Source organism: Phytophthora cinnamomi (assembly GCF_018691715.1).
Source record: "Phytophthora cinnamomi strain GKB4 chromosome Unknown Contig14, whole genome shotgun sequence".
Lineage (NCBI taxonomy): Eukaryota > Oomycota > Peronosporomycetes > Peronosporales > Peronosporaceae > Phytophthora > Phytophthora cinnamomi.
Genome location: NW_027150947.1, coordinates 3,371,357 through 3,396,994, shown reverse-complemented (window position 1 = coordinate 3,396,994; position 25,638 = coordinate 3,371,357). Strand labels below are relative to the sequence as shown.

At 54.7% G+C, this 25,638-nt stretch overlaps 3 protein-coding genes across 3 annotated transcripts; 1 reads left to right on the top strand and 2 right to left on the bottom strand.

Moving 5' to 3' along the window:
* Positions 1-10,337: 10,337 nt before the first annotated feature.
* IUM83_01697 (uncharacterized protein) lies at positions 10,338-12,934 on the top strand (the record flags this gene model as incomplete). The annotated part of the gene is made up of 3 exons (XM_067925571.1): positions 10,338-12,477; positions 12,551-12,694; positions 12,768-12,934. The coding sequence occupies 3 exons, from the start codon at positions 10,338-10,340 to the stop codon at positions 12,932-12,934; spliced, it is 2,451 nt and encodes an 816-aa protein (XP_067797194.1).
* A 154-nt stretch (positions 12,935-13,088) lies between these two features.
* On the bottom strand, positions 13,089-13,803 carry IUM83_01696 (Atypical/PI3K/PI4K protein kinase; the record flags this gene model as incomplete). Its single annotated transcript, XM_067925570.1, has 2 exons — positions 13,089-13,328; positions 13,399-13,803. 2 exons carry the CDS (start codon positions 13,801-13,803, stop codon positions 13,089-13,091), a joined length of 645 nt encoding a protein of 214 aa, XP_067797193.1.
* A 2,696-nt stretch (positions 13,804-16,499) lies between these two features.
* On the bottom strand, positions 16,500-17,322 carry IUM83_01695 (Atypical/PI3K/PI4K protein kinase; the record flags this gene model as incomplete). Its single annotated transcript, XM_067925569.1, has 2 exons — positions 16,500-16,550; positions 16,609-17,322. 2 exons carry the CDS (start codon positions 17,320-17,322, stop codon positions 16,500-16,502), a joined length of 765 nt encoding a protein of 254 aa, XP_067797192.1.
* Between the last annotated feature and the right edge of the window lie 8,316 nt (positions 17,323-25,638).

The following is a 25,638-nucleotide window of genomic DNA, read 5'->3' as shown; positions in this document are numbered from 1 at the left end:
CCCGGCGCGTCGGGGTGGCCGAGAAACGAGTGGAGGGAGGAGAGAGGAGTGGAGGTCGCTAAGTCGACAAGGAGTGGGGAGTGAGCGGTGAGCTGGACAGAGGGTTGTAGAGCGGCGCGTGGCGATAGGGACGCGCGTGGTAGGGCGGGGTAGATGGTAGCGTTTGTGGTTGTGCGTATGCGGGTGGATTTTGGTGTGTATGGGTGTGTTTGTGTTTTGGCGGTCGTATAGCTCAGTCGGTAGAGCACAGTGCTAATAACGCTGCGGTCCAGGGTTCGAGCCCCTGTATGACCATTTTGCTCTTTCTCCTGCATCGCTCGCGGCGCTGTTACGCCTCTTTGCACGTTCTCACACGTTTGGCGTGCTGTGGACGCCGCTGGCCACCGCTGACGCACGTCCGCGACCTCCAACTCGTTTGCCGCGACCGTGACACGGGCTCATTCCGACTCGACCTGGGCCGCCGATGCCGACCAGGTGACCGCAGTATTGGGGTTGCTGATATGTCCCCAGCTAGCTATGACAGCCCGTCCTGTTTGTCGTTGGTCCGTCTGCGGTCGTTCGCGCCCCGGCGCGTCGGGGTGGCCGAGAAACGAGTGGAGGGGAGGAGAGAGGAGTGGAGGTCGCTAAGTCGACAAGGAGTGGGGAGTGAGCGGTGAGCTGGACAGAGGGTTGTAGAGCGGCGCGTGGCGATAGGGACGCGCGTGGTAGGGCGGGGTAGATGGTAGCGTTTGTGGTTGTGCGTATGCGGGTGGATTTTGGTGTGTATGGGTGTGTTTGTGTTTTGGCGGTCGTATAGCTCAGTCGGTAGAGCACAGTGCTAATAACGCTGCGGTCCAGGGTTCGAGCCCCTGTATGACCATTTTGCTCTTTTCTCCTGCATCGCTCGCGGCGCTGTTACGCCTCTTTTGCACGTTCTCACACGTTTGGCGTGCTGTGGACGCCGCTGGCCACCGCTGACGCACGTCCGCGACCGTGACACGGGCTCATTCCGACTCGACCTGGGCCGCCGATGCCGACCAGGTGACCGCAGTATTGGGGTTGCTGATATGTCCCCAGCTAGCTATGACAGCCCGTCCTGTTTGTCGTTGGTCCGTCTGCGGTCGTTCGCGCCCCGGCGCGTCGGGGTGGCCGAGAAACGAGTGGAGGGGAGGAGAGAGGAGTGGAGGTCGCTAAGTCGACAAGGAGTGGGGAGTGAGCGGTGAGCTGGACAGAGGGTTGTAGAGCGGCGCGTGGCGATAGGGACGCGCGTGGTAGGGCGGGGTAGATGGTAGCGTTTGTGGTTGTGCGTATGCGGGTGGATTTTGGTGTGTATGGGTGTGTTTGTGTTTTGGCGGTCGTATAGCTCAGTCGGTAGAGCACAGTGCTAATAACGCTGCGGTCCAGGGTTCGAGCCCCTGTATGACCATTTTGCTCTTTCTCCTGCATCGCTCGCGGCGCTGTTACGCCTCTTTTGCACGTTCTCACACGTTTGGCGTGCTGTGGACGCCGCTGGCCACCGCTGACGCACGTCCGCGACCTCCCAACTCGTTTGCCGCGACCGTGACACGGGCTCATTCCGACTCGACCTGGGCCGCCGATGCCGACCAGGTGACCGCAGTATTGGGGTTGCTGATATGTCCCCAGCTAGCTATGACAGCCCGTCCTGTTTGTCGTTGGTCCGTCTGCGGTCGTTCGCGCCCCGGCGCGTCGGGGTGGCCGAGAAACGAGTGGAGGGGAGGAGAGAGGAGTGGAGGTCGCTAAGTCGACAAGGAGTGGGGAGTGAGCGGTGAGCTGGACAGAGGGTTGTAGAGCGGCGCGTGGCGATAGGGACGCGCGTGGTAGGGCGGGGTAGATGGTAGCGTTTGTGGTTGTGCGTATGCGGGTGGATTTTGGTGTGTATGGGTGTGTTTGTGTTTTGGCGGTCGTATAGCTCAGTCGGTAGAGCACAGTGCTAATAACGCTGCGGTCCAGGGTTCGAGCCCTGTATGACCATTTTGCTCTTTTCTCCTGCATCGCTCGCGGCGCTGTTACGCCTCTTTTGCACGTTCTCACACGTTTGGCGTGCTGTGGACGCCGCTGGCCACCGCTGACGCACGTCCGCGACCTCCCAACTCGTTTGCCGCGACCGTGACACGGGCTCATTCCGACTCGACCTGGGCCGCCGATGCCGACCAGGTGACCGCAGTATTGGGGTTGCTGATATGTCCCCAGCTAGCTATGACAGCCCGTCCTGTTTGTCGTTGGTCCGTCTGCGGTCGTTCGCGCCCCGGCGCGTCGGGGTGGCCGAGAAACGAGTGGAGGGGAGGAGAGAGGAGTGGAGGTCGCTAAGTCGACAAGGAGTGGGGAGTGAGCGGTGAGCTGGACAGAGGGTTGTAGAGCGGCGCGTGGCGATAGGGACGCGCGTGGTAGGGCGGGGTAGATGGTAGCGTTTGTGGTTGTGCGTATGCGGGTGGATTTTGGTGTGTATGGGTGTGTTTGTGTTTTGGCGGTCGTATAGCTCAGTCGGTAGAGCACAGTGCTAATAACGCTGCGGTCCAGGGTTCGAGCCCCTGTATGACCATTTTGCTCTTTTCTCCTGCATCGCTCGCGGCGCTGTTACGCCTCTTTTGCACGTTCTCACACGTTTGGCGTGCTGTGGACGCCGCTGGCCACCGCTGACGCACGTCCGCGACCTCCCAACTCGTTTGCCGCGACCGTGACACGGGCTCATTCCGACTCGACCTGGGCCGCCGATGCCGACCAGGTGACCGCAGTATTGGGGTTGCTGATATGTCCCCAGCTAGCTATGACAGCCCGTCCTGTTTGTCGTTGGTCCGTCTGCGGTCGTTCGCGCCCCGGCGCGTCGGGGTGGCCGAGAAACGAGTGGAGGGAGGAGAGAGGAGTGGAGGTCGCTAAGTCGACAAGGAGTGGGGAGTGAGCGGTGAGCTGGACAGAGGGTTGTAGAGCGGCGCGTGGCGATAGGGACGCGCGTGGTAGGGCGGGGTAGATGGTAGCGTTTGTGGTTGTGCGCATGCGGGTGGATTTTGGTGTGTATGGGTGTGTTTGTGTTTTGGCGGTCGTATAGCTCAGTCGGTAGAGCACAGTGCTAATAACGCTGCGGTCCAGGGTTCGAGCCCCTGTATGACCATTTTGCTCTTTTCTCCTGCATCGCTCGCGGCGCTGTTACGCCTCTTTTGCACGTTCTCACACGTTTGGCGTGCTGTGGACGCCGCTGGCCACCGCTGACGCACGTCCGCGACCTCCCAACTCGTTTGCCGCGACCGTGACACGGGCTCATTCCGACTCGACCTGGGCCGTCGATGCCGACCAGGTGACCGCAGTATTGGGGTTGCTGATATGTCCCCAGCTAGCTATGACAGCCCGTCCTGTTTGTCGTTGGTCCGTCTGCGGTCGTTCGCGCCCCGGCGCGTCGGGGTGGCCGAGAAACGAGTGGAGGGGAGGAGAGGAGTGGAGGTCGCTAAGTCGACAAGGAGTGGGGAGTGAGCGGTGAGCTGGACAGAGGGTTGTAGAGCGGCGCGTGGCGATAGGGACGCGCGTGGTAGGGCGGGGTAGATGGTAGCGTTTGTGGTTGTGCGCATGCGGGTGGATTTTGGTGTGTATGGGTGTGTTTGTGTTTTGGCGGTCGTATAGCTCAGTCGGTAGAGCACAGTGCTAATAACGCTGCGGTCCAGGGTTCGAGCCCCTGTATGACCATTTTGCTCTTTTCTCCTGCATCGCTCGCGGCGCTGTTACGCCTCTTTTGCACGTTCTCACACGTTTGGCGTGCTGTGGACGCCGCTGGCCACCGCTGACGCACGTCCGCGACCTCCCAACTCGTTTGCCGCGACCGTGACACGGGCTCATTCCGACTCGACCTGGGCCGCCGATGCCGACCAGGTGACCGCAGTATTGGGGTTGCTGATATGTCCCCAGCTAGCTATGACAGCCCGTCCTGTTTGTCGTTGGTCCGTCTGCGGTCGTTCGCGCCCCGGCGCGTCGGGGTGGCCGAGAAACGAGTGGAGGGGAGGAGAGAGGAGTGGAGGTCGCTAAGTCGACAAGGAGTGGGGAGTGAGCGGTGAGCTGGACAGAGGGTTGTAGAGCGGCGCGTGGCGATAGGGACGCGCGTGGTAGGGCGGGGTAGATGGTAGCGTTTGTGGTTGTGCGTATGCGGGTGGATTTTGGTGTGTATGGGTGTGTTTGTGTTTTGACGGTCGTATAGCTCAGTCGGTAGAGCACAGTGCTAATAACGCTGCGGTCCAGGGTTCGAGCCCCTGTATGACCATTTTGCTCTTTTCTCCTGCATCGCTCGCGGCGCTGTTACGCCTCTTTTGCACGTTCTCACACGTTTGGCGTGCTGTGGACGCCGCTGGCCACCGCTGACGCACGTCCGCGACCTCCCAACTCGTTTGCCGCGACCGTGACACGGGCTCATTCCGACTCGACCTGGGCCGCCGATGCCGACCAGGTGACCGCAGTATTGGGGTTGCTGATATGTCCCCAGCTAGCTATGACAGCCCGTCCTGTTTGTCGTTGGTCCGTCTGCGGTCGTTCGCGCCCCGGCGCGTCGGGGTGGCCGAGAAACGAGTGGAGGGGAGGAGAGAGGAGTGGAGGTCGCTAAGTCGACAAGGAGTGGGGAGTGAGCGGTGAGCTGGACAGAGGGTTGTAGAGCGGCGCGTGGCGATAGGGACGCGCGTGGTAGGGCGGGGTAGATGGTAGCGTTTGTGGTTGTGCGTATGCGGGTGGATTTTGGTGTGTATGGGTGTGTTTGTGTTTTGGCGGTCGTATAGCTCAGTCGGTAGAGCACAGTGCTAATAACGCTGCGGTCCAGGGTTCGAGCCCCTGTATGACCATTTTGCTCTTTTCTCCTGCATCGCTCGCGGCGCTGTTACGCCTCTTTTGCACGTTCTCACACGTTTGGCGTGCTGTGGACGCCGCTGGCCACCGCTGACGCACGTCCGCGACCTCCCAACTCGTTTGCCGCGACCGTGACACGGGCTCATTCCGACTCGACCTGGGCCGTCGATGCCGACCAGGTGACCGCAGTATTGGGGTTGCTGATATGTCCCCAGCTAGCTATGACAGCCCGTCCTGTTTGTCGTTGGTCCGTCTGCGGTCGTTCGCGCCCCGGCGCGTCGGGGTGGCCGAGAAACGAGTGGAGGGGAGGAGAGAGGAGTGGAGGTCGCTAAGTCGACAAGGAGTGGGGAGTGAGCGGTGAGCTGGAGAGAGGGTTGTAGAGCGGCGCGTGGCGATAGGGACGCGCGTGGTAGGGCGGGGTAGATGGTAGCGTTTGTGGTTGTGCGTATGCGGGTGGATTTTGGTGTGTATGGGTGTGTTTGTGTTTTGGCGGTCGTATAGCTCAGTCGGTAGAGCACAGTGCTAATAACGCTGCGGTCCAGGGTTCGAGCCCCTGTATGACCATTTTGCTCTTTTCTCCTGCATCGCTCGCGGCGCTGTTACGCCTCTTTTGCACGTTCTCACACGTTTGGCGTGCTGTGGACGCCGCTGGCCACCGCTGACGCACGTCCGCGACCTCCCAACTCGTTTGCCGCGACCGTGACACGGGCTCATTCCGACTCGACCTGGGCCGCCGATGCCGACCAGGTGACTGCAGTATTGGGGTTGCTGATATGTCCCCAGCTAGCTATGACAGCCCGTCCTGTTTGTCGTTGGTCCGTCTGCGGTCGTTCGCGCCCCGGCGCGTCGGGGTGGCCGAGAAACGAGTGGAGGGGAGGAGAGAGGAGTGGAGGTCGCTAAGTCGACAAGGAGTGGGGAGTGAGCGGTGAGCTGGACAGAGGGTTGTAGAGCGGCGCGTGGCGATAGGGACGCGCGTGGTAGGGCGGGGTAGATGGTAGCGTTTGTGGTTGTGCGTATGCGGGTGGATTTTGGTGTGTATGGGTGTGTTTGTGTTTTGGCGGTCGTATAGCTCAGTCGGTAGAGCACAGTGCTAATAACGCTGCGGTCCAGGGTTCGAGCCCCTGTATGACCATTTTGCTCTTTTCTCCTGCATCGCTCGCGGCGCTGTTACGCCTCTTTTGCACGTTCTCACACGTTTGGCGTGCTGTGGACGCCGCTGGCCACCGCTGACGCACGTCCGCGACCTCCCAACTCGTTTGCCGCGACCGTGACACGGGCTCATTCCGACTCGACCTGGGCCGCCGATGCCGACCAGGTGACCGCAGTATTGGGGTTGCTGATATGTCCCCAGCTAGCTATGACAGCCCGTCCTGTTTGTCGTTGGTCCGTCTGCGGTCGTTCGCGCCCCGGCGCGTCGGGGTGGCCGAGAAACGAGTGGAGGGGAGGAGAGAGGAGTGGAGGTCGCTAAGTCGACAAGGAGTGGGGAGTGAGCGGTGAGCTGGAGAGAGGGTTGTAGAGCGGCGCGTGGCGATAGGGACGCGCGTGGTAGGGCGGGGTAGATGGTAGCGTTTGTGGTTGTGCGTATGCGGGTGGATTTTGGTGTGTATGGGTGTGTTTGTGTTTTGACGGTCGTATAGCTCAGTCGGTAGAGCACAGTGCTAATAACGCTGCGGTCCAGGGTTCGAGCCCCTGTATGACCATTTTGCTCTTTTCTCCTGCATCGCTCGCGGCGCTGTTACGCCTCTTTTACACGTTCTCACACGTTTGGCGTGCTGTGGACGCCGCTGGCCACCGCTGACGCACGTCCGCGACCTCCCAACTCGTTTGCCGCGACCGTGACACGGGCTCATTCCGACTCGACCTGGGCCGCCGATGCCGACCAGGTGACCGCAGTATTGGGGTTGCTGATATGTCCCCAGCTAGCTAGCTATGACACCCAGCTAGCTATGACAGCCCGTCCTGTTTGTCGTTGGTCCGTCTGCGGTCGTTCGCGCCCCGGCGCGTCGGGGTGGCCGAGAAACGAGTGGAGGGGAGGAGAGAGGAGTGGAGGTCGCTAAGTCGACAAAGAGTGGGGAGTGAGCGGTGAGCTGGAGAGAGGGTTGTAGAGCGGCGCGTGGCGATAGGGACGCGCGTGGTAGGGCGGGGTAGATGGTAGCGTTTGTGGTTGTGCGTATGCGGGTGGATTTTGGTGTGTATGGGTGTGTTTGTGTTTTGGCGGTCGTATAGCTCAGTCGGTAGAGCACAGTGCTAATAACGCTGCGGTCCAGGGTTCGAGCCCCTGTATGACCATTTTGCTCTTTTCTCCTGCATCGCTCGCGGCGCTGTTACGCCTCTTTTGCACGTTCTCACACGTTTGGCGTGCTGTGGACGCCGCTGGCCACCGCTGACGCACGTCCGCGACCTCCCAACTCGTTTGCCGCGACCGTGACACGGGCTCATTCCGACTCGACCTGGGCCGCCGATGCCGACCAGGTGACCGCAGTAGTGTTCGAGATGGTGATGGTCGACAGGTCTCGCCAGACTTCTACCCCCAAAGTAACATCTGTAACCAAAAGACGTCTCTACTATTAACTTAGCCTTCATGTTTCGTCGTGCGTCGCCACAACACGTTGCGAATGCGGCGGCGCTTGCGTCACTCGCCGTCTGCGTGGGGGGGATGGGGCGGCGGCGGCAGCGGTGGACCCATCGTGGTGGCCACTAGGGCCGGGCTGTGTTCGCGGGTCTACCGCTGGCTCTGGGTGCGGTGGCCCTGGTCGGTACCAGTAGGCTGCGGAGTCGGGGCCGCTGGCGCACGCAATGCAGCAATGAGCGCCCGCCCTGGTGTGTCCTACTACGAAGGCGTCCAATGCGAGGAGCGCCTCGCAGCAGGCACACCGCCGCAACTGCAGTCCCAAGCCGTCCACCGTGACGGGTGGTGGTACCACCCGGGCACTGTATTCTTGCAGTTGAACGGGTTCATCAAAAATGGAGCGGAATGAACTGACCAAAAAGAATAACTAATATTAACAACCACATTTCATCCTATCAGAGCCGCCTTCGCTGCACCCGGCAGCCAAACATTGTTTTGGTCAATCAGAAGTCCGGATTAGCGTGACAGGAATGCGTTACGGACGGACATCATGTTGTTGGTTTTAGTAAGTAAGGGTGCATATTTTATTCAATATGTTCCTGTAAACCGATACATCATACAGCGTCTTGGTGCGCTTTTCCGGCTGCTGATGGTACTGACGCGTGCCGTTTGCATGCTTTCATAGACCGGGTCTTATCTATAACGCTGCATAATGCAGCGTTTTAGAGCGATTTGCGGCTGTGGTTTGATTGACCAAAATATATCAATAGTGAAGGCTCCGTAAAAGATCTAGTAGCTAATCCGAGTATTTCACGTATTCGGGGCGGCTACAGACTCACGGACGGTGTGTGTTTGTGTAGTGCTCTTTGCAGACGTGTATGAACGTAAAGTTCAGGCTCAAGTCGTTCGACTTCGAGGCGGTAAGGATAGCGTGCTGCGTGAGGTTGTGCTAAAGGTGGGCGGCGGCTGCGAGCGCTTGCAAGCGCAGCGACACTACTACTATATTTTTTTCTATACAAATTTCTTCACGCATCAATGATGACTTAGGTTGAGCGACAGGCAAAACCTGCCGGACCGGATATAAAAATCATGATGCTGTGTAAAACCTCTTAGTTCTGATGTGATGTGTGCGTGACACACAACTTCACCGGATAAATTAATTGAAAGGCTGTGCACAGCCTCCATTTGATTGGACAAATGTATAAACTACCGACATTAACACTGGACATATATGTACGTTCTGTGGTCATGTTGAACACAAAAGTAGGTAGACGGACGCAGCATGATGATGCGTTTTACTATAACCAACTATCCGTTTTTGTAAAACGAAACATAATGCTGCGTTTTACGCCCGGTTGGCAACAAAAAGGTTAAACAACTACCCGAGTATCCTGTAAGTTTGTCTGTCAGTCCGTCCGTTCCCACCCCTGCGGCATCTGCCTACCGTGCAGCATCGTCGGGAGAGCGCCCGGGCCGCCTAGCGCGAGCGCGTTAGTAACCTACCCTACTGCATCCCATCATCTTCCGAACTTGTCCATAACCATGTGTCATTTTGATTCGTGGTGTGATTGGCCGACCGAATTCGGCTCTCCATTCACATTTCCGTTTTTGAATTTCGCGCGCGGCGGAGCGAGGAAGCTCGCGGACGGCGGGCGCCACAGGGAGCCCCACAAGACGCGAGCGCCGCACAGCGACAGAGGTAAGCTTAGCTACATGGTTTCCGAACTGTAATATAAGTGTCGGTTTCGGGAGTTTCGCCTGCTGGGAGAACTGGTACCTTCAGGTCAAAGGAGGTATATTAGTGTGGGATTAAGGGCGACCTAGTGTCTAAGCCATGGGGGAGTTGCAGTGGATGCCACGACACGACCATGTAGCCGAGACTCCCCCGTTGGTGCACAGATGCCAGGCAGGCCATCCCGAACCCGCAACATTGCTCACTTGCCTGCACCCCGGGTTTAATTACCTTCGGGGACGACTCCAGCTCTCCACTATACTGAGCGCTACTTTCTCTAAAGTGAGTAGCAATACCCATTTTAAGATGATAAAAAATACTGCAGCTGGCACCCGCCTCGCACGAATATTTATCAGTTTATTCAGTGGATGACGAAAACGAAGGAAACTTCTTCGAGCCGGAGGTGTTGTATTCGGAGAGTATTAACGGTATTCCTCCGCACTGAAGGAAGGCGCCCCAGTTATGATGACGAGAAATATGAACCCCGATTTGGGCCTCTGCAACGAAAGAGGTTGTCTAGCTCAAGCCCCATATCATTCATGCTACCATCATGACTGGCGAGCGTCTAGGCCAAAACGTTCTAATCCCAAGGGTCGTCTTCGTCAGCGGTGGGAACGCGCGCGGGTTTCCCTTCTACAAAGCCCAAGGCCAAACCGTCCAGAACCTGGGTTTGTATCTGGTAACACACTGCTTCTCCCGCGGACAGCTCTATGTGGCGCTGTCGCGAATGTACATCCAGGTCCAAGTTCAAAGCTTTGATCGAGTATCCAGAGCTGGAGGAAGACGACAGTGCATACACTGACAATATTGTGTACAGGCAGATATTCGAAGATGATACGGCGAAGTAGACATACACTTCATAATTACATATATTTATGTCCTTTTGGAAGTACGTTTCAGTTGTAACAAGGTATTCCTTTGACGAAACCACCCCCGCCGTAGCGAAGCGGAGGTGGGCGGCCACACTACTGTGCCCGAACCCAACCCCACCGCCGCGAATCGGCAGCGCTCAGCTAGTCTAAAATTAACGGATTACGGAGTATTTTCGAAAATATACGTTTATTCATTTATGACACTGGCGTTTCACAATATTTCCATTATACTTTAGCATATGGTGTCTCGCTTAGATACGACTGCTTCGGAGCCATTCGCGTTTTGAGTCATTTCCTGCTCGAGCTGGGAGAGCAGACGTACCAACGGCAACAGCTCGTCGACGCAGCAGCCATGGAGACGGCGGTGACGAGGATGGAGGGCGAGATCGTGCTGATGGCTATGCTGCCGGAGGACGACCGCGTGATGATGGTGCAGACGCCGCGCCTGCGCACGGTCGCGGACCTGGAGGACTTCATCGTGGACGAGTACGCGCGCGTGTTCCCGCACCTGCCGGCGCTCAGCCGCAACCTGCGCATCCAGAAGTGCTTGTCGCCGGAGCTGGTGGTGGACCGCCGCGCGCACGCCAAGGTGCGGCAGCAGTCGCCGCACTGCTTCGTGGATCTGGCCAAGAACGTGCAGGCCGGCAACGTGTTCCAGAACATGGAGCAGATCTACGTCGTGATCAACCAAAGCCCGAAGAAGCACAAGGCGAAGACGCTGCAGATCCAGCAGCAGCCGCCGAAGAAGAAAATTGCGGCCGAAGCTCACAACAACAAGCCGAAGCCCGCCGCTCCGAACAACAAGAGTCCTACTGCGGCGACTGTGGATGCGAAGCAGAAGAGGGCCGCTGAGAAGCAGCCCAAGAAGAGCGAGCCGGAGAAGGCATCGGACGCGAAGAAGAAGAAGGCGGACAAGGCACCCCACGACGTGAAAAAGCCCGCTACGAACGGGAAGGCCGATGCGAAGAATGCGAGCACCAAGGAGAACCACGACGTCAAGGCCACCAACGATGTAAAAAAACCGACTGAAAAGCAGGCGCCCGCGAAGACTGATGCGACTAAGGATGGTACCGATACCAAGAAGCCCGTTACCGACAAGGTGGAGCCTGCGAAGAAGACTGCTCCCCAGGAGAAGGCTGATACTAAAAAATCCGTTTCGGACAAGGAGGAGCCTACAAAGAAGGGAAAGAAGGCTGCTACGAAGGAGAACGCTGATGCTAAGAAGCCTGCTGCTGACAAGGAGGTTTCCGCGAAGAAGGCACCGAAGAAGGCTACTACGAAGGAGAACGCCGACACTAAGAAGCCTGCTGCTGATAAGGAGGTTCCCGCGAAGAAGGCTCCGAAGAAGGCTGCTAAGGAGAACACTGACACTAAGAAGCCTGCTGCTGACAAGGAGGTTCCCACGAAGAAGGCTGTTACGAAGGAGAATGCTGACTCTAAGAAGCCTGCTGGTGAAACAGAGGAACCCGCCAAGAAGGCCGCGAAGAAGCTCGCCCCCAAAAAGAGCGAGAATGCGCTCTTGAAGAAGATGCTTGCCGCGAAGCATGATGCATTAGAATCGGGTGCTGCCTTGATCGTGGGATCTCTTATCAATGCCGGATCTGAAAGCACGACACCGAAGGCTCAAGCGAAGAGCGAGAAGACGCGCAAAGCCAGCGAGAAGGACGCCGCTTCCTCCGAAGGAAGCAATTCCTCAGAGACTCAGGAGCCGCCAGCGAAGAAGAAAAAAACCATCGCGAAGCCAGAAGTTAAGCAGACCGAGTCATCGAAGTCTGCTGAGGGCAAGCAAACTAAGACTAAGACTGAAAAGCCAGCGAAGACGAAGGCGACCAAAGCTGAAAAGGCGACGGAGAAAGCCGAACCGAAAACTGCGAAGACCGTGAAGAAGAAGGCAGCTGCCAAATCGCTTCTGAATCAGGACGATGACTCGTCGACCGCTAGCGAATCGACGCCAGCCAGCCGCAAGTCGAAGAAGAAAATCGATACCGACACCGACGACGTTGAGAAGCCAGCGACCAAGCGTGCTAAGAAGGAATCATCGCCCAAGGCATCAAAACCTACACAAGTGGCGGCTTCTGAGGCCAAGTCCAGCTCAAGTTCCAGCTCTAGCTCTTCGACACAGGGAGATGAAGCTTCCGGTGAAGAAACTGAAGTGACCGAGACGTCTGTTACCAAGATTCTTACCAAGCAGAAACAAGCCCCGAAGGAGACTGCGAAGTCGAAATTCCAGACGGTCTTAGCAGCTAAGGTGGAGGGAATCAAGACTGATAACAAGGCTAAAGCCGAGGAAGTTTCAAAAGAGACCGTGAAGTCTTCAGAAAGCACAGCCAGCGAATCGTCTTCCGATTCTGACCAAGTCCCCGTCGTTGTGAAGACGACCAAGCGTTCTCCCAAGAATGTTGCCCCAGTTGACAGTAGTTCGTCTTCTTCGTCGTCGGATGAAGAGGAGCTGGATTACTCGCAGAGTCTTCTGGCTGACTTGACCAAGAACGGTTAGAAGGCATTGTCGTCACTCGATATTTGATTGCAATAGATTGATGACCTCAATTCTGGGTTGTCTTGTAGATACTGATCAAGAAGAAGCGCCGCCCGTAGTTGTCAAGAAGGTGAAAAAGTCGAAGAAAAACGACACGACCGACGACTCCGTAGGAGAATCCTCGCAAGATACGGAGTCTCAGGACATGCCATCTTCGGAACTTACTCAAAAGTGTAAGCAGTGACTATTACGTATGCGTTCTTACTTGTAAAGACTTACTCGGTTGATTTGTCCGCGGCTATACAGCACAAGAGTCCAACAGTGTGTTGCTGCCGTCGCTCACGAAGAATCGGTTCTCGCTTGGTAGCATGCCTGTAGCGAAGCTAAAGAAGTCGAAAAACCCGTTTTCCTCCCCGAAAAAGGCGAAGGCGAAGACTGGCATCACCCGCCCACGTGGCCGCCCCAAAAAGTGAAGCCGGAGTAGAATGCGCATAGCAGTCGCCTGAAGAGTAGTAGTTTTGCAAAATGGGCTTACTGAACCGTTCATATATTCATGTTCTCGTTTCCGTCCGAGCCACTACGTCTAAGCCTAAGGCGTACGCAACATCATACCCGACGGATCGATCCCTAGGGTAGAATGCCATTAGTCATTCGCTGGAACACATCGTACTGGCGAGTACGATAACTGTTGTGGCTGCGCCGGACGAGACTGATCACGTGCTTGATGACCTGGCTTTGGTTATAATCGAGGCGGAAGAGTTGTTTTGTGTTGCTCAAGATGTCTCGCGGGTTCTGGGACAAGAAGCACGGGCAAGACGACTCCTGTGCCATGATGGCGATCATCATCAATATCGTATCGGCATGTTGCTACATTACAGCCACACGATCAGCACAGATTCAATCATACCAGCGCAATGCGATAAAATAATGCTCTTACCTGTAGAGCCAAAAAGCCTTGGATGAGGAAAATGACGTAGGCCTTGAAGTAATCTGACTGAGTCCCGCCCATTGCGTCAACCATCTCGCCTGTCAGCTTAAACGGAGCCGTCTCTAAACTGAACCTGCCGCCTGGAGCGATGCCGAGGATGAAACCGAAGTCAATGTGGATCACGTGACCATCGCTGTCGATCATGATATTGCCATTGTGTCTGTCCTTGATTTGCAAGAAGTAGCACGCCAAAGAATAAGCAGCCATGCTCCGCACGAAGTTCGTCATAGCCGTCTTGTAAGCCGCAGAATCCGCCTGGCCATACGTTTTCAAGAAGTGGTCCGCCAGCGTTGTGTAGTTACCCCTCTTTTTCAAGGCATCAAGAGACACCGCGTTCTTGACGTACTCAATCATGCCGGTAGACGCTGAAGTCGCTATGATTTCATATGGCAACAGCCGAAGAGGTAAATCTGCGCTTTGAAAGATGTCTTGCAGCTGGCGAATAATCTGCTGACACAACACCTCTTGCCGTAGATCATCGTTTGATTTGACGATGAATGCAACACAGTCCCAGTCTTGCGCATCTGATGTCGCGACATGGGACGATGTTTCACGCAAACGCTCCCTTTTCTCTTCAAAGCTTTCTCCAAATGCCGACTCCACTGCGACGTGTAGACGTTTTCGTTTGTCGATGACGTACTCATACACAATATTGAGCTGCTCTCTCAATAAGTGGAGGTCTTCACCAAGTTGGGCAGCATTTGCGACTCCTTCTTTAGGTAGAACATACTGTTGCATTGCTTGCTCGACTGAGTTCATTGCCGCAAGCGCCGCCTCTGGTTCAAATTTGAGAATAAGTGAGCCACCATGGGCGTTTGAGATCATAGAGCGCCTTTCATCAGATGATCCTGTAAGACACTCCTGGAGCGGCCTTGACGCTTTAGATGTGGAAGTCGGAGCGCTCTCGGTTGTTGTACCCGCCAAATTTGCGTCGACAGCATCAGCCAAGTCTGCAATATCCACCTTCTTTTCTTGGGGTTTCAGCATAATTCGCGAAGACGTACGAGTCAGTGGTTGCTCTCGATCAGCAAATTCCGAACCAGATCCGTCAGTTGATCTCGGAGACTGCTGTAACATTGGTGGTGTGTCATACTGCACGGTGTGGCGACGATCTTGAGATTGAAGAATTGTGCTGGACTCACTTTTCAGCTGATACGATGTCTCATCGTTTGCTGCAAAACCGCTGAATGAATTGGATGATAACGGAGTTTTTTCCAAGGCTCCGCAGCGCAGAAGCTCGCTACCAAGCCAGAGAGCATGAGCCTTGTCCGACACGATCTCGTTTTTCGTCATCCACTCAACAACTTGCCTACCCGTAAAAGTGCCGTGACCAGAGGGGTTGCTCTCCAACATGCTGATTTCCATATTCTGCGCCATAGAAATCAACTGATCATCCGTGAAGTTTTCGACTTCGCTTGGCATAGAGCCTAGGTTTTGCGACTTCTCCAAGCCAGTGATACCGGATCCCTCGCTGATCGAGCGTCTTCGGCGAATCTTGATTGTGTCAGCGCATGATGCAATAATCGAGTCCAAGGATTTCGTAGTAGAGTTCATCAGCGAGCCAGATCTACCACGGCGACTTCTCTTTTTCTTCCCTCCAACAGCTCGGGCCAGCGCTACCAGCGATGGCGGAGGATCCGAAGAAACACGATCTCTTAGTTCTTCTGTGTCGCTATCTTCTTCCTCCCCATCGGATGATGCGTCGTCATCTGGGGTCTCCTTTCGGCCATTGTAATTATTAGCTGGATCATCAGTGTGGCCCTCTTCATCTCCAGAAAAGGTATCCATCGCAATCACTTGAGCGATATCACTGCTTGTGGCCATTTCGATAGCATTTTTCGCGACTTCGACCTCAGAGGCAGGGACCAGCACTTCCAGACCATTAACTTCAATTACTTCTTCAGAGTCACGGAGTTTGTCGTTTTGAATACTAAATGTGAGCGATCGACCGCGATGGAGCCAGGCACTTTTCTCGGAAGTAGTCGTTAGTCTCGCAACCTCGAAAAAAATGAGCGTTGGTGCGCGTGCTCGAGTAGTGAACACTGTTCCTTCATCTTCTGCGATTGTAAGAAGCCGCTGTAGAGGATCATCACATGAGCCCAGTGGGCAGAAAGCCCCTTCAGGAAGTTCAAGCTTCTGTAACTCGCGTCTCAACGCCTTCTTACGCTCGTGCGGAGTGCAAAATCGAAGCCTCTCCGTCATCGCACACAGCTCTTCAATGAAGCTAATTTGTGTGCTGAAGATCCGACGCTCATCTCCGTCGTCACGGTGAGAATCCTCGGGCAGTGCATCACTTGGGAGTAAGAACTCCGAAGGAATCGAGCAGGCACTGACCGCATCGCATATTGCACCAAGCGGAATTGTGGCCTTTGTATCTGTATGAACGAGGATCAACAGACGATCAAACAGGCACTTTATGATAGCAGCTTGTTCCGTCGAAGCCGGCAAGTCCTTGTCGATGTCAAAAGACCAATCGCCATGAGAAATCTGCATCTCCACGTTGACCATCAACAACTTGCACATGCTCATTTTTCGGTACAGGAACTCGGGCACATATAATTCCGACTGGCCGAAGCCCCATCCACAACTATCGTCGATTGCCGCGCGTGTTAGCCAGTATATGGCAGTCGCAAGGCGAATGTGAAGCTGAGTCGCGTAACAAATCACCCGGAATAGTAAAGCTGCCTTGATGTTGTTGTTCGTCCAGTCCACTGTTAGCCACATATGAAATATCTGCGGCAAGAAAAACTCAAAATCCGCGAGGTTGGATGCAGACAGTTCCAATAGTTTGTTCACAGCGTATGCATACGCTTCGTCGCATCCGTGACGATGTAAATGTAACACCTGGATGACATCAGAAATGCCGAACGCATCGTCGCCAAAAATCGTGAACAATGCCTCGACCTCTTCTTCGTCACCCTTGGACAGAGCACGTTTCTTGACGCCGTCTGCCTCTGTCTGGGCAATACTAAGACGTTGGAGCAGCATTCCAAGCCAGAGCACAAACCGCTGTACACGATAGCATCCCATACAAAGCCGCACGGGGTGGTTCACGTGGAAGTGTCGAAGCATTGCAAAACGAGAGCTGTGGTCTGAGCACACTGAGCCGCCACAATTTCGACAGTGGTGCTGTCTCTTCCCCGTGCTGTCAAATCGTACATGGCAGCCAGGGTGACAACACGTCATGGCGTTCTTAAACTTGGGCGGGCTGCACTTCTTCTCCGCAAAAACAAGTCCCCCAGGAGTGAGGTCCATGATGCCAGGGCTCACAGAGGCGTGTGCACTCCACTTTTCGACTGCGTCCTCCGTTCCTTTCAGCGCGGTATCGATGTACTCGATCCACTGCCGCTTGTCCTCTTCCGAGTCCGCATCCACGTTGAACACCACACCGGACGTGAAAGACAGCTTGAACGAGTGGCGGTACGTGTGCCACAGGCCCTTGCCGTCCCACGCCTCGACCTTCTGCACCTCGGCACTGAAGAGCGCCGAGATCATGGTCGACGCCGCGTCTCGGGACGCGAACCGCGAGAAGTTGACGCCTACGCAGCGACAGTAGAAGCGCTTCATGCGGTGGTACGTGACGCCCTCGTCGCGCATGCTCAGGTATCCCTTGACGCCCAGTCCGTCGCGCTCGACGCCCAGCGGCCCCAGCAGCTCCATGGAGGATGACACGCCGCTCTCGGAGAGGGGCGGCGCGGTCGAGTGCGTGGAGCTGCGGCGCTCAGCGTCCGCTGCGCGAGTGGACGGGGGCGCGGACGTGGCAATTGGAGACTGCAGGTCGTCGTTGGTGGCGGCGTCGTCCGCGCTGCGCGATCCTTCGCCGTCCTCCGAGAGGTTCACGGGCGTCCGCGGCTCCTCCGTCTCCTCGGTCATTGTGCCATATACAGCAGGGAGAAGGAGGGGAGGCAGGCAGGCAGGCAGGCGGGAGGGTTGGTACAGTACAACACGTGCGGGCTGTGGCTTCGTCCGCTGTTGCGCTCGTCGACGAAGATGAAGTGCGGTCTCGATTCAGCGGCAACAACGTCGAGGCGACAATTGTCGGTGTCGGACCGTGTCTGGACGTACACACGACGCACCTGGAATCGGATTGGTCCAAATTACCCCGGTACACTGTACCGTATCCATATATTGGTCTCATAATCAGGGTTTGGTAATAGTATTTTCGAATTTCGGCTAGTCGTCATATTACTACTATTATACTATCCAATTCGGACATAGTATAATCCTAATTATCCACGGTACTAACATGACAATATTACTACTAATATCACTGAGATCGAGCTACCATACACGCTTTATCTCCAGCCAGTTGTTGCGAATTGCAAGCTACCGTTTGTTCGTTGTTGGTTTTATCGTTAGAGTAGTTACCACGAAGACAACAGTCGAGAAAACGCATCAATGGGGCGTGATTCCCATTTCCTCTGTTCATTGAGCAATTCCCCAACTCGGACTCATACTCCGGATTCCTCTATGCGCTAACTTGGATGGCAGACACTTCAACCGCGACCCACTATCCGCAGAACCGCACTCTGAGATAAAGCAAAAGCGCGAATATACTGACATACTTAGAGTAGTAAGAGGATCGCCGCATGTTGGCCTACGCCAAACGTACTGGACAACAGATTAGGTCTCGCTGAGTTGGGATCGCTACTGACCATCGTTGTGTGCCATATATACTGTGATGGTTGGCCGTTTCCATCCTCATCTACTGGTATGCTCATTATCGAATTCGGTGAGCTGCATCTAGAAGGCCTACTGTAACAGGTGTAACCATAGTTAAGCATATTCTTTAGGATAGGTTTAGACACTATACAAACCTTAGTATACAAGCAGTGTAGGGCAGTCTGTGGGAGCTCCACTCCCAACTGCCTGAACTGCGAGGGGTAGGCAGTTCTCTTTTCCTTTTTGCCGCCCCCTCAAAGTTGTCTTCCCTTCTTCTAGCATCGCCACGATAAACTGGTAGCAATTGTTGGTCCCAGCCCCTGTTCAAGACGACAATGTCTCCGATAAATGCGTAGCTACGTGCCGAGATCGTTCGGCTTATCCAAGCGATCTCCGACCGATCTAAGGTCCTGAGTAATCTGCCGAAGTTTATCGACAAGAGAGGTGAAGACGTGAGGGAATGGCTGTTTCAGATCGAGAACGCGTGTCATATCAACGGAATCCAAGTTGAAGCTACAAGTACAAGTCTGCCAGGAATCGCCGGTCCCGCGATGGATCCTGCATTGGTCGTCGGTGACGAGAAGCGAGGAATGCACAAAAGGAAGTTGGATTACGAGCTGTAGAGCTTGAAACACTTAATGACGGCTTCGGGCCGAGATTGCAAAACCAATAGTGAGATTGATTGAGTGAGTTTGAGCTTCTAGCCTGCCTACTATGCTCTCTTGTTGGCAAAAAGAAAAGCAACCATCTGTGGGAATCGAAACCACGACCTTCGAGTCAAAGACACAGCACTAACCCACTAAGCAAAATACAGACTTGTGCAAAATCATGGACACCCTACTCCTACATATGCAAATACTATGCACCCGCACACGCATCCACGCAGCTTGAACATCCAGACGCGCTCCCACGCGCTCGTCCTCATGCACACGCAGCCTGCGCGTCTCATCTTGAGCATTGGACGCCGCCACAAAGCCTCGCACACGCGCGCACACACACGCACGCACACGCACGCACACACACGCACGCACACACACGCACGCACACGCACACGCACACAATGGCGCGCCAAGTGTGAAGCCACGCGCACGCATCATCCTTTAACGCTCCCTTGATGCGCTGTGCCTGGCGTCTTAGTCGTCCATGCCGAGTCCGACGATAAACTGGCGGTGCTTGGGTCGTGCCAGCGCCTTGGTAAACCCGTCCGCGACCATCTCGTCTGTCGGCTTGTACTCAAGCACGATGATCTTGTCTTCCACCTTCTCGCGCAAGAAGTGATACTTCAGGTGGATGTGCTTCGTGCGTGAGTGGTAAGCTGGGTTCTTGACCAGCGCAATGCATCCTTGGTTGTCCTGGAATATTGTAGTAGCACCCACACACTCAGACTCCACGTCCTTTAGTAGCTGACGCAGCCATACTGCCTCTTGGGTGGCATTGTATAAGGCCATATACTCTGCCTCCGTGCTCGATGTTGCCACTGTCGTTTGCCGCTTCGACTTCCACGAAATCGCACTCCCATTCAGGAAAAACACGTAGCCTGTAGTCGAGCGCCGGGTGTCCAGATCGCCCGCCCAGTTCGCATCCGCGTAGCCGAACAGTTCTCCCTTGATTCCGCCGTTGAACACAAGCCCCAAGTCTTGAGACGTCTTCAAATACTTCAAAATCCTTTTTGTGGCCACCCAATGAGACTTGTTGTAGTACTCGCAAAACTTGGCCACTTCACCCACAGCTTGAGCAATGTCCGGACGGGTGCAAGTTGCGAGGTACATTAAAGCCCCCACCTACTCGCGGTACGGGTACTTAGGCGCAAAAACTTCGTCCTCCGAGGGTTCCACCAGTTTCGAGTTGCTATCCGCTGGTGTGTGCACTGCCTTGCAGTTTTCTACACCGAACTTTTCTGCGAGTCGCTGAATATACGCTCGTTGGTTCATGATAATGACCTTGCTCTCACGGTCGCGGTGGATCTCGATGCCGAGACAGTACTTTAGCTCACCGAGCTCCTTAATGCTGAACTCACGCTTCAGCACCTCCTTGATCCCAGTAATATCTGCTTTCGTCTTGCTGAAGATCATGAGGTCGTCCACATAGACGACAATAATGTTGAACTTTGAGCCAGAACGCCGAACGTAAACACACGGATCCGCCGCCGATCGACAGAAACCTTGGCTTTCCAAGTGCTTATTCAGCTTGCTGTTCCATTGACGCGCCGCTTGCTTCGTGCCGTAAAGTGCTTGCATCAGCAAACACTTCTTAGTCGGGTTGCTTCGGTCCTCGAAACCATCTGGCTGGTCCCTATAGAGTTCCTTGTCCACGTCACCGTATAGAAACGCGGTGTCAACATCCACGTTTTCAGCCTCCATGTCTTCATCTGCAGCAATTGCCACAACCATGTTGATGGACTCCTTGCGTGCTACAGGAGCGAACGTCTCCGTGTAGTCAACTCCTGGGCGTTGTGTGAAGCCCTTTGCCACCAAACGAGCCTTGAACTTGATAATTTTCCCGCTCGGGTCTCGCTTGATGCGGAAAACCCACTTGCACCCGATTGCCTTTTTGTCTGATGGCATATCCACCAAAGTCCAGGTGCGGTGATCCTCATGCCACTTCATCTCGCTTTCCATGGCACGCAGCCACTCGTCCTTGTACTTGCTGCGCATAACTTCGTCGTATGAAACAGCACGCTCGCCGTCGTCGTCTTCGGTAAGTAGACAGTAGAGGGAATCGAACTCACCCTCAAAGTCGTCCAAGTTGAACTCACCACGTCGAGTCCCGGGGTACTCGTCCTGGTAGCGCACAACTCCACGCCTTTTGCGTGCCGGACGCACCATCCACTCCTCTTCGCCATCTCTCCCCGGAGTGCTAGAGCCACGCGTCGGCACAGAGTCCGTCGGCCCGCTGTGGTTATCAGGTTCCCGGCGTGGGTGAGTTGGGGGCGTGCGGAAACTTTCCTCAACGCTGGGTTCTTCCGTGCGCTCCTCTTCTTCGTCGTTGCAGATGATATCGGTCACCTCCTGGCTGCCCTCCTTACGCGCCGTAGCGAGTGGGGCTTCAGCAAACGTCACACTCCTTGAAATCACGATTGATCCGTTAGTTGGGTCCAGCAGTCGATATGCTTTGTGCTGTTTGGCGTAGCCGAGGAAAATGCACTTGATACCCGAGTCATCCAGCTTTTTGCGTTTTTGCTTGGTCACATGGGCGTAGCACTCGGTCACAAAAACGCGCATGTGCTCCAGACGTGGCTCCCTTTTGTAAACCAGTTGGAACGGACTTGAGTGTGGGTTTGAAGTGTTAGGCAACACGTTCCGAATGTCTGCTGCAGTCATCATAGCCTCACACCAGTACGACTTGTCGATCCCGCTCTCTTTCAGCATGCAGCGTGTCACTTCGACCAGCGTACGGTTCATTCGCTCTGCCATACCGTTCTACTGCGGGTTGTATGGTACCGTAAACTCCTGCTTGATCATCTTGTCGTCGCAAAGAGTCTCCATTGCTTCGTTGCAATACTCACCACCATTATCACTGCGTAACACCTTAATCTTGATGCCCGCGCTTGTTTCTGCCTCTTTGAGAAATTTCTTGAACGCCTCACACACTTCGTTCTTCTTGCGCAGTGGATAGATCGTCACAAAACGGCTTTTCATCAAAATAAAGCTCACAATATACTTGTAGCCCGACTTGGATGCGGGGGTGACAGGCCCCAACACATCAGAGCACACGGTGGTGTCATTGTGTGCACTCTCCCTGGCTTCGAGCTCCTTCTCGGTTGAGCTGAAAGGCTTGCGTGCTTGTTTCGCAGTCGAGCATACACCACACATGGTTCCAGGTGCTACTTGCGCACCACTGAGTTTTCCGTCCTTAACCCTGGAGTTCAACGTGCTGAAAGACACGTGACCGAGACGCCGATGCCACAGACCAACGTCGTTTTCAGCCACATGACACTCCTCACCACCATCAATGTTGAGGTACATCAGCTTGCCTTGCTTCCTACCCGTCGCCACCACTTGGCTGCCGCGTTTCACAACGCACCGTTCGCTGTCCATAGTTACGGTCATACCGCGTGCTGTTGCAGCCGTCAGAGAGAACAGGTTCTTGTTTAAGTCTTCAACATGCAGCGTGTTTTCCAGCCGCGCGTTTATCCACGAACTTCCAGTCCAGACACGCAAAACAACTGTTCCAAAGCCGAGAATCTTCAAGTTCGCACTGTTCTTTGCGCTCAATATGCTGCGCGCAGTCTTTATAGCCGAGTACTCGTGAAAGGCGTCGCGTGTCTTGCACATGTGTGCCGAAGCACCACTATCCATCACCCGGCTCTCGCTCACAAAAGCGTCGGTCGCGTTAAACGCAACGTTTGACTGGTCTTGGATACTTTCAACGGGACTTGCCCTAGAACGGCAATCCCTCGCGTAGTGGCCCATCTTGCCACAGTTGAAGCACGCTCCGGAGAATCCCTTCTTCGTTCCCCGCGTGTGTTCTTCTTCTTCTGTTGCTGCTTCCCATTGCCCTTACCGGCAAGAAGCGCGGTCGCCTCTTCGACGCGCGTCGAGTCCATTTGACGCACTTCTTCCGCAATCAGCTTGCTCACGAGGTCTGCAAGCTTGAAATCGCTCACTGACATGCGAAAAGCTTGAACCAGGCTCTCGTAGCTCGATGGTAGACTCCGCAACATCGTCGCGCAGACGTCTTCTTCGCTCGGTTCACACCCCGCGTTCTTCATATCCATCACGAGCTTCTCTAACTCCGTTGCGTGATTGCTGACGGAAGATGCTGTAAACTTGAACGCCGATAACTTCTCCTTGAGCCACAGTCGGTTCGCCATGTCTTGAGTCTTGTGGAACGTTTTCAATGTGTCCCACGCTTCCTTCGCAGTCTTGGACGTCACCACGTGCATCAACTGCGAGTCGTTGAAGTTGAGCACAATCGCCGCGTGCGCTTGCTGCTCCTTCGCCGAGGCCACCCCGGCTTCTCCGCTGACCGCATCCCATAATCCCTTGGACATCAGGTACATCTTCATCTTGTAGCTCCACAGCGAGTAGTTAGAGCCGTCGAAAGGCTCGACTTTGAACTTGGTGTCGGTATTTGTGCTCATAACCAAAAGGAAGTTGGACTACGAGCTGTAGAGCTTGAAACACTTAAAGACGGCTTCGGACCGAGATTGCAAAACCAATAGTGAGATTGATTGAGTGAGTTTGAGCTTCTAGCCTGCCTACTATGCTCTCTTGTTGGCAAAAAGAAAAGCAACCATCTGTGGGAATCGAAACCACGACCTTCGAGTCAAAGACACAGCACTAACCCACTAAGCAAAATACAGACTTGTGCAAAATCATGGACACCCTACTCCTACATATGCAAATACTATGCACCCGCACACGCATCCACGCAGCTTGAACATCCAGACGCGCTCCCACGCGCTCGTCCTCATGCACACGCAGCCTGCGCGTCTCATCTTGAGCATTGGACGCCGCCACAAAGCCTCGCACACGCGCACACACACACGCACGCACACGCACACGCACGCACACACAATGGCGCGCCAAGTGTGAAGCCACGCGCACGCATCATCCTTTAACATGCACGTGGTGGAATTTTCGTGAGCATGCACTCCAACACTTCGAAGCGTCGAACTACCAAGCCTCACTTCGCGAAAATCTTCTGCAGCTCAAGCAGACAGCTGACATCGAGACGTACAACGGAGAGTACAGTGCTCTTATTTTTCGTGTTGAAGGCATGAGCGAGCTAGATCAAGTCCTGGAATACGCGAATGGTCTCAAGCAGCGCACACGCAGCTATGTAAAGCTGGAGAACCCAGCCACACTGAGTGACGTCATGGACCTTGCGGTGAAGTACGAGGTTACACACTTCGTCGACGAAACCCACTCGCGCGAAGTTCAGCAGGACAAGGCGAGAATTTTAACTGGACAAGATTCTGACCAAGGAGGGCGTCGCAAGTGAAAACCCTTCCGCGTTAAAGATCGCTTTAAGCCCAACGCAAAGTCCAAATGTGGAGAAGTACGTACGTGTTACTACTGCAAGAAACCCGGTCATATCCGATCCGACAGTTACACTTGGAAGAAAAAACAAGGCGAACAGGGAAACGACAAACCGCGTCAGTGAAAGAGGGTCCTGCCGTGGTCAAGAATGTAACCGGAACATTAACGTTGGAGAATATCAGCATCAATGTTCTGTGTGAAACCCCTCTCGTGTTCAAGACACGACCGCTATTCTCCGTTGGTGGCGAAACTAGCGTTGGTGACAAGTCCATCTCGACACGGGTAATGCTGCTGGATAGTGACGCTACGACGGTGTACGTGTCCAAGCATTGGGTCGAGAAGAACAAGCTCGCAACGGCAAAGTTCAGCGAGAATAATATCCGCGTGAAGCTGGAAGACAACCAAGTGGTTGAAGCACGGCTAGAGCTACTGGCTATGCCCATCAAGATTCAGGGATTGGATGATGTATAGGACTGTATTGCTGTTGTCTATGCGATTCCTCAAGAATTTGATTGCATCCTGGGAATACCTTTCTTCAAGGATGTGTAACCGATGATCGATTGGAGTGGTCGACGGATTGAAGGAACAAGAATGAAGATTCTACAAGTGGAGCAAGCTAGCGAGACCTCTGGGCTGATCGAGGAAGGCGGACTGGTGAATATCTCCGAGCTTCAGAGATCTGTCGAGGCGAAAGGCGTATCGGTGAAAAGGCCTGATTCCTGTTGAAGTGCCGCGCTGGAAACGGATGTGAGGTCCATGGTTGAACTTCCGAGTGAAAATGTGCAGAAGAATGCCCGAAGAGTTGCTTGTGGTCAACTCGACCGCGAGTCAGAGGTTGAAAACGCGGTGGGGGTAAACGAGATGAAGTCAGCTTCGGGTACAAGCGCTGCAGAGAATCGCAGTGTCGGGGGTAAATACAGCGTCGTGGAGCAGATGTTCACGATGGGCGTTGTCGACGCATCAGGCGTGTGACGAAGTACATCACGCGGAAGAGGCTGAGAAAGATCCTAAGTATCAAGACGAAAACTCCAGACGAACCTGATTTAATGCAGGTTTTGTCGAGTGATACAATCAAGCGCGTCGCAAGGTCGTTGCAACGACGCGATCAGCCGGACAACGTTGGTACTGCCAAGGAAAATATGTTATCTGGATGCGGATTGGGAAAGATTTCGAGCTAACCCGGCTTACGAATTGCTCAATGAGTACAAGGACACCGTGTTCCGTCCAGAACTCCTAGAAGGTCTACCGGGAAAGCGCGAAATCGAGCACCGCATTGACGTGCGAGATCCCAACCTGGCGATGTACCGTCTGCAATGGCGGCAGTCGCCGGCACAACAACTACAAATCGTGGGCTGGGTGGAAGACATGGTGAAGAAGAAACTCATCCGGCCAAGCATCAGTGCCTATGCAGCTCCGACCTTCTGCGTGAGAAAAGCAGTTGGCTGGCGTATGGCCCACGACTACCGATACCTCGACTCTAACACCAACCGGCGGAGTGTGCCAATGACGAGGAAGGAGGATATAATGGACGACATGGCTGGAG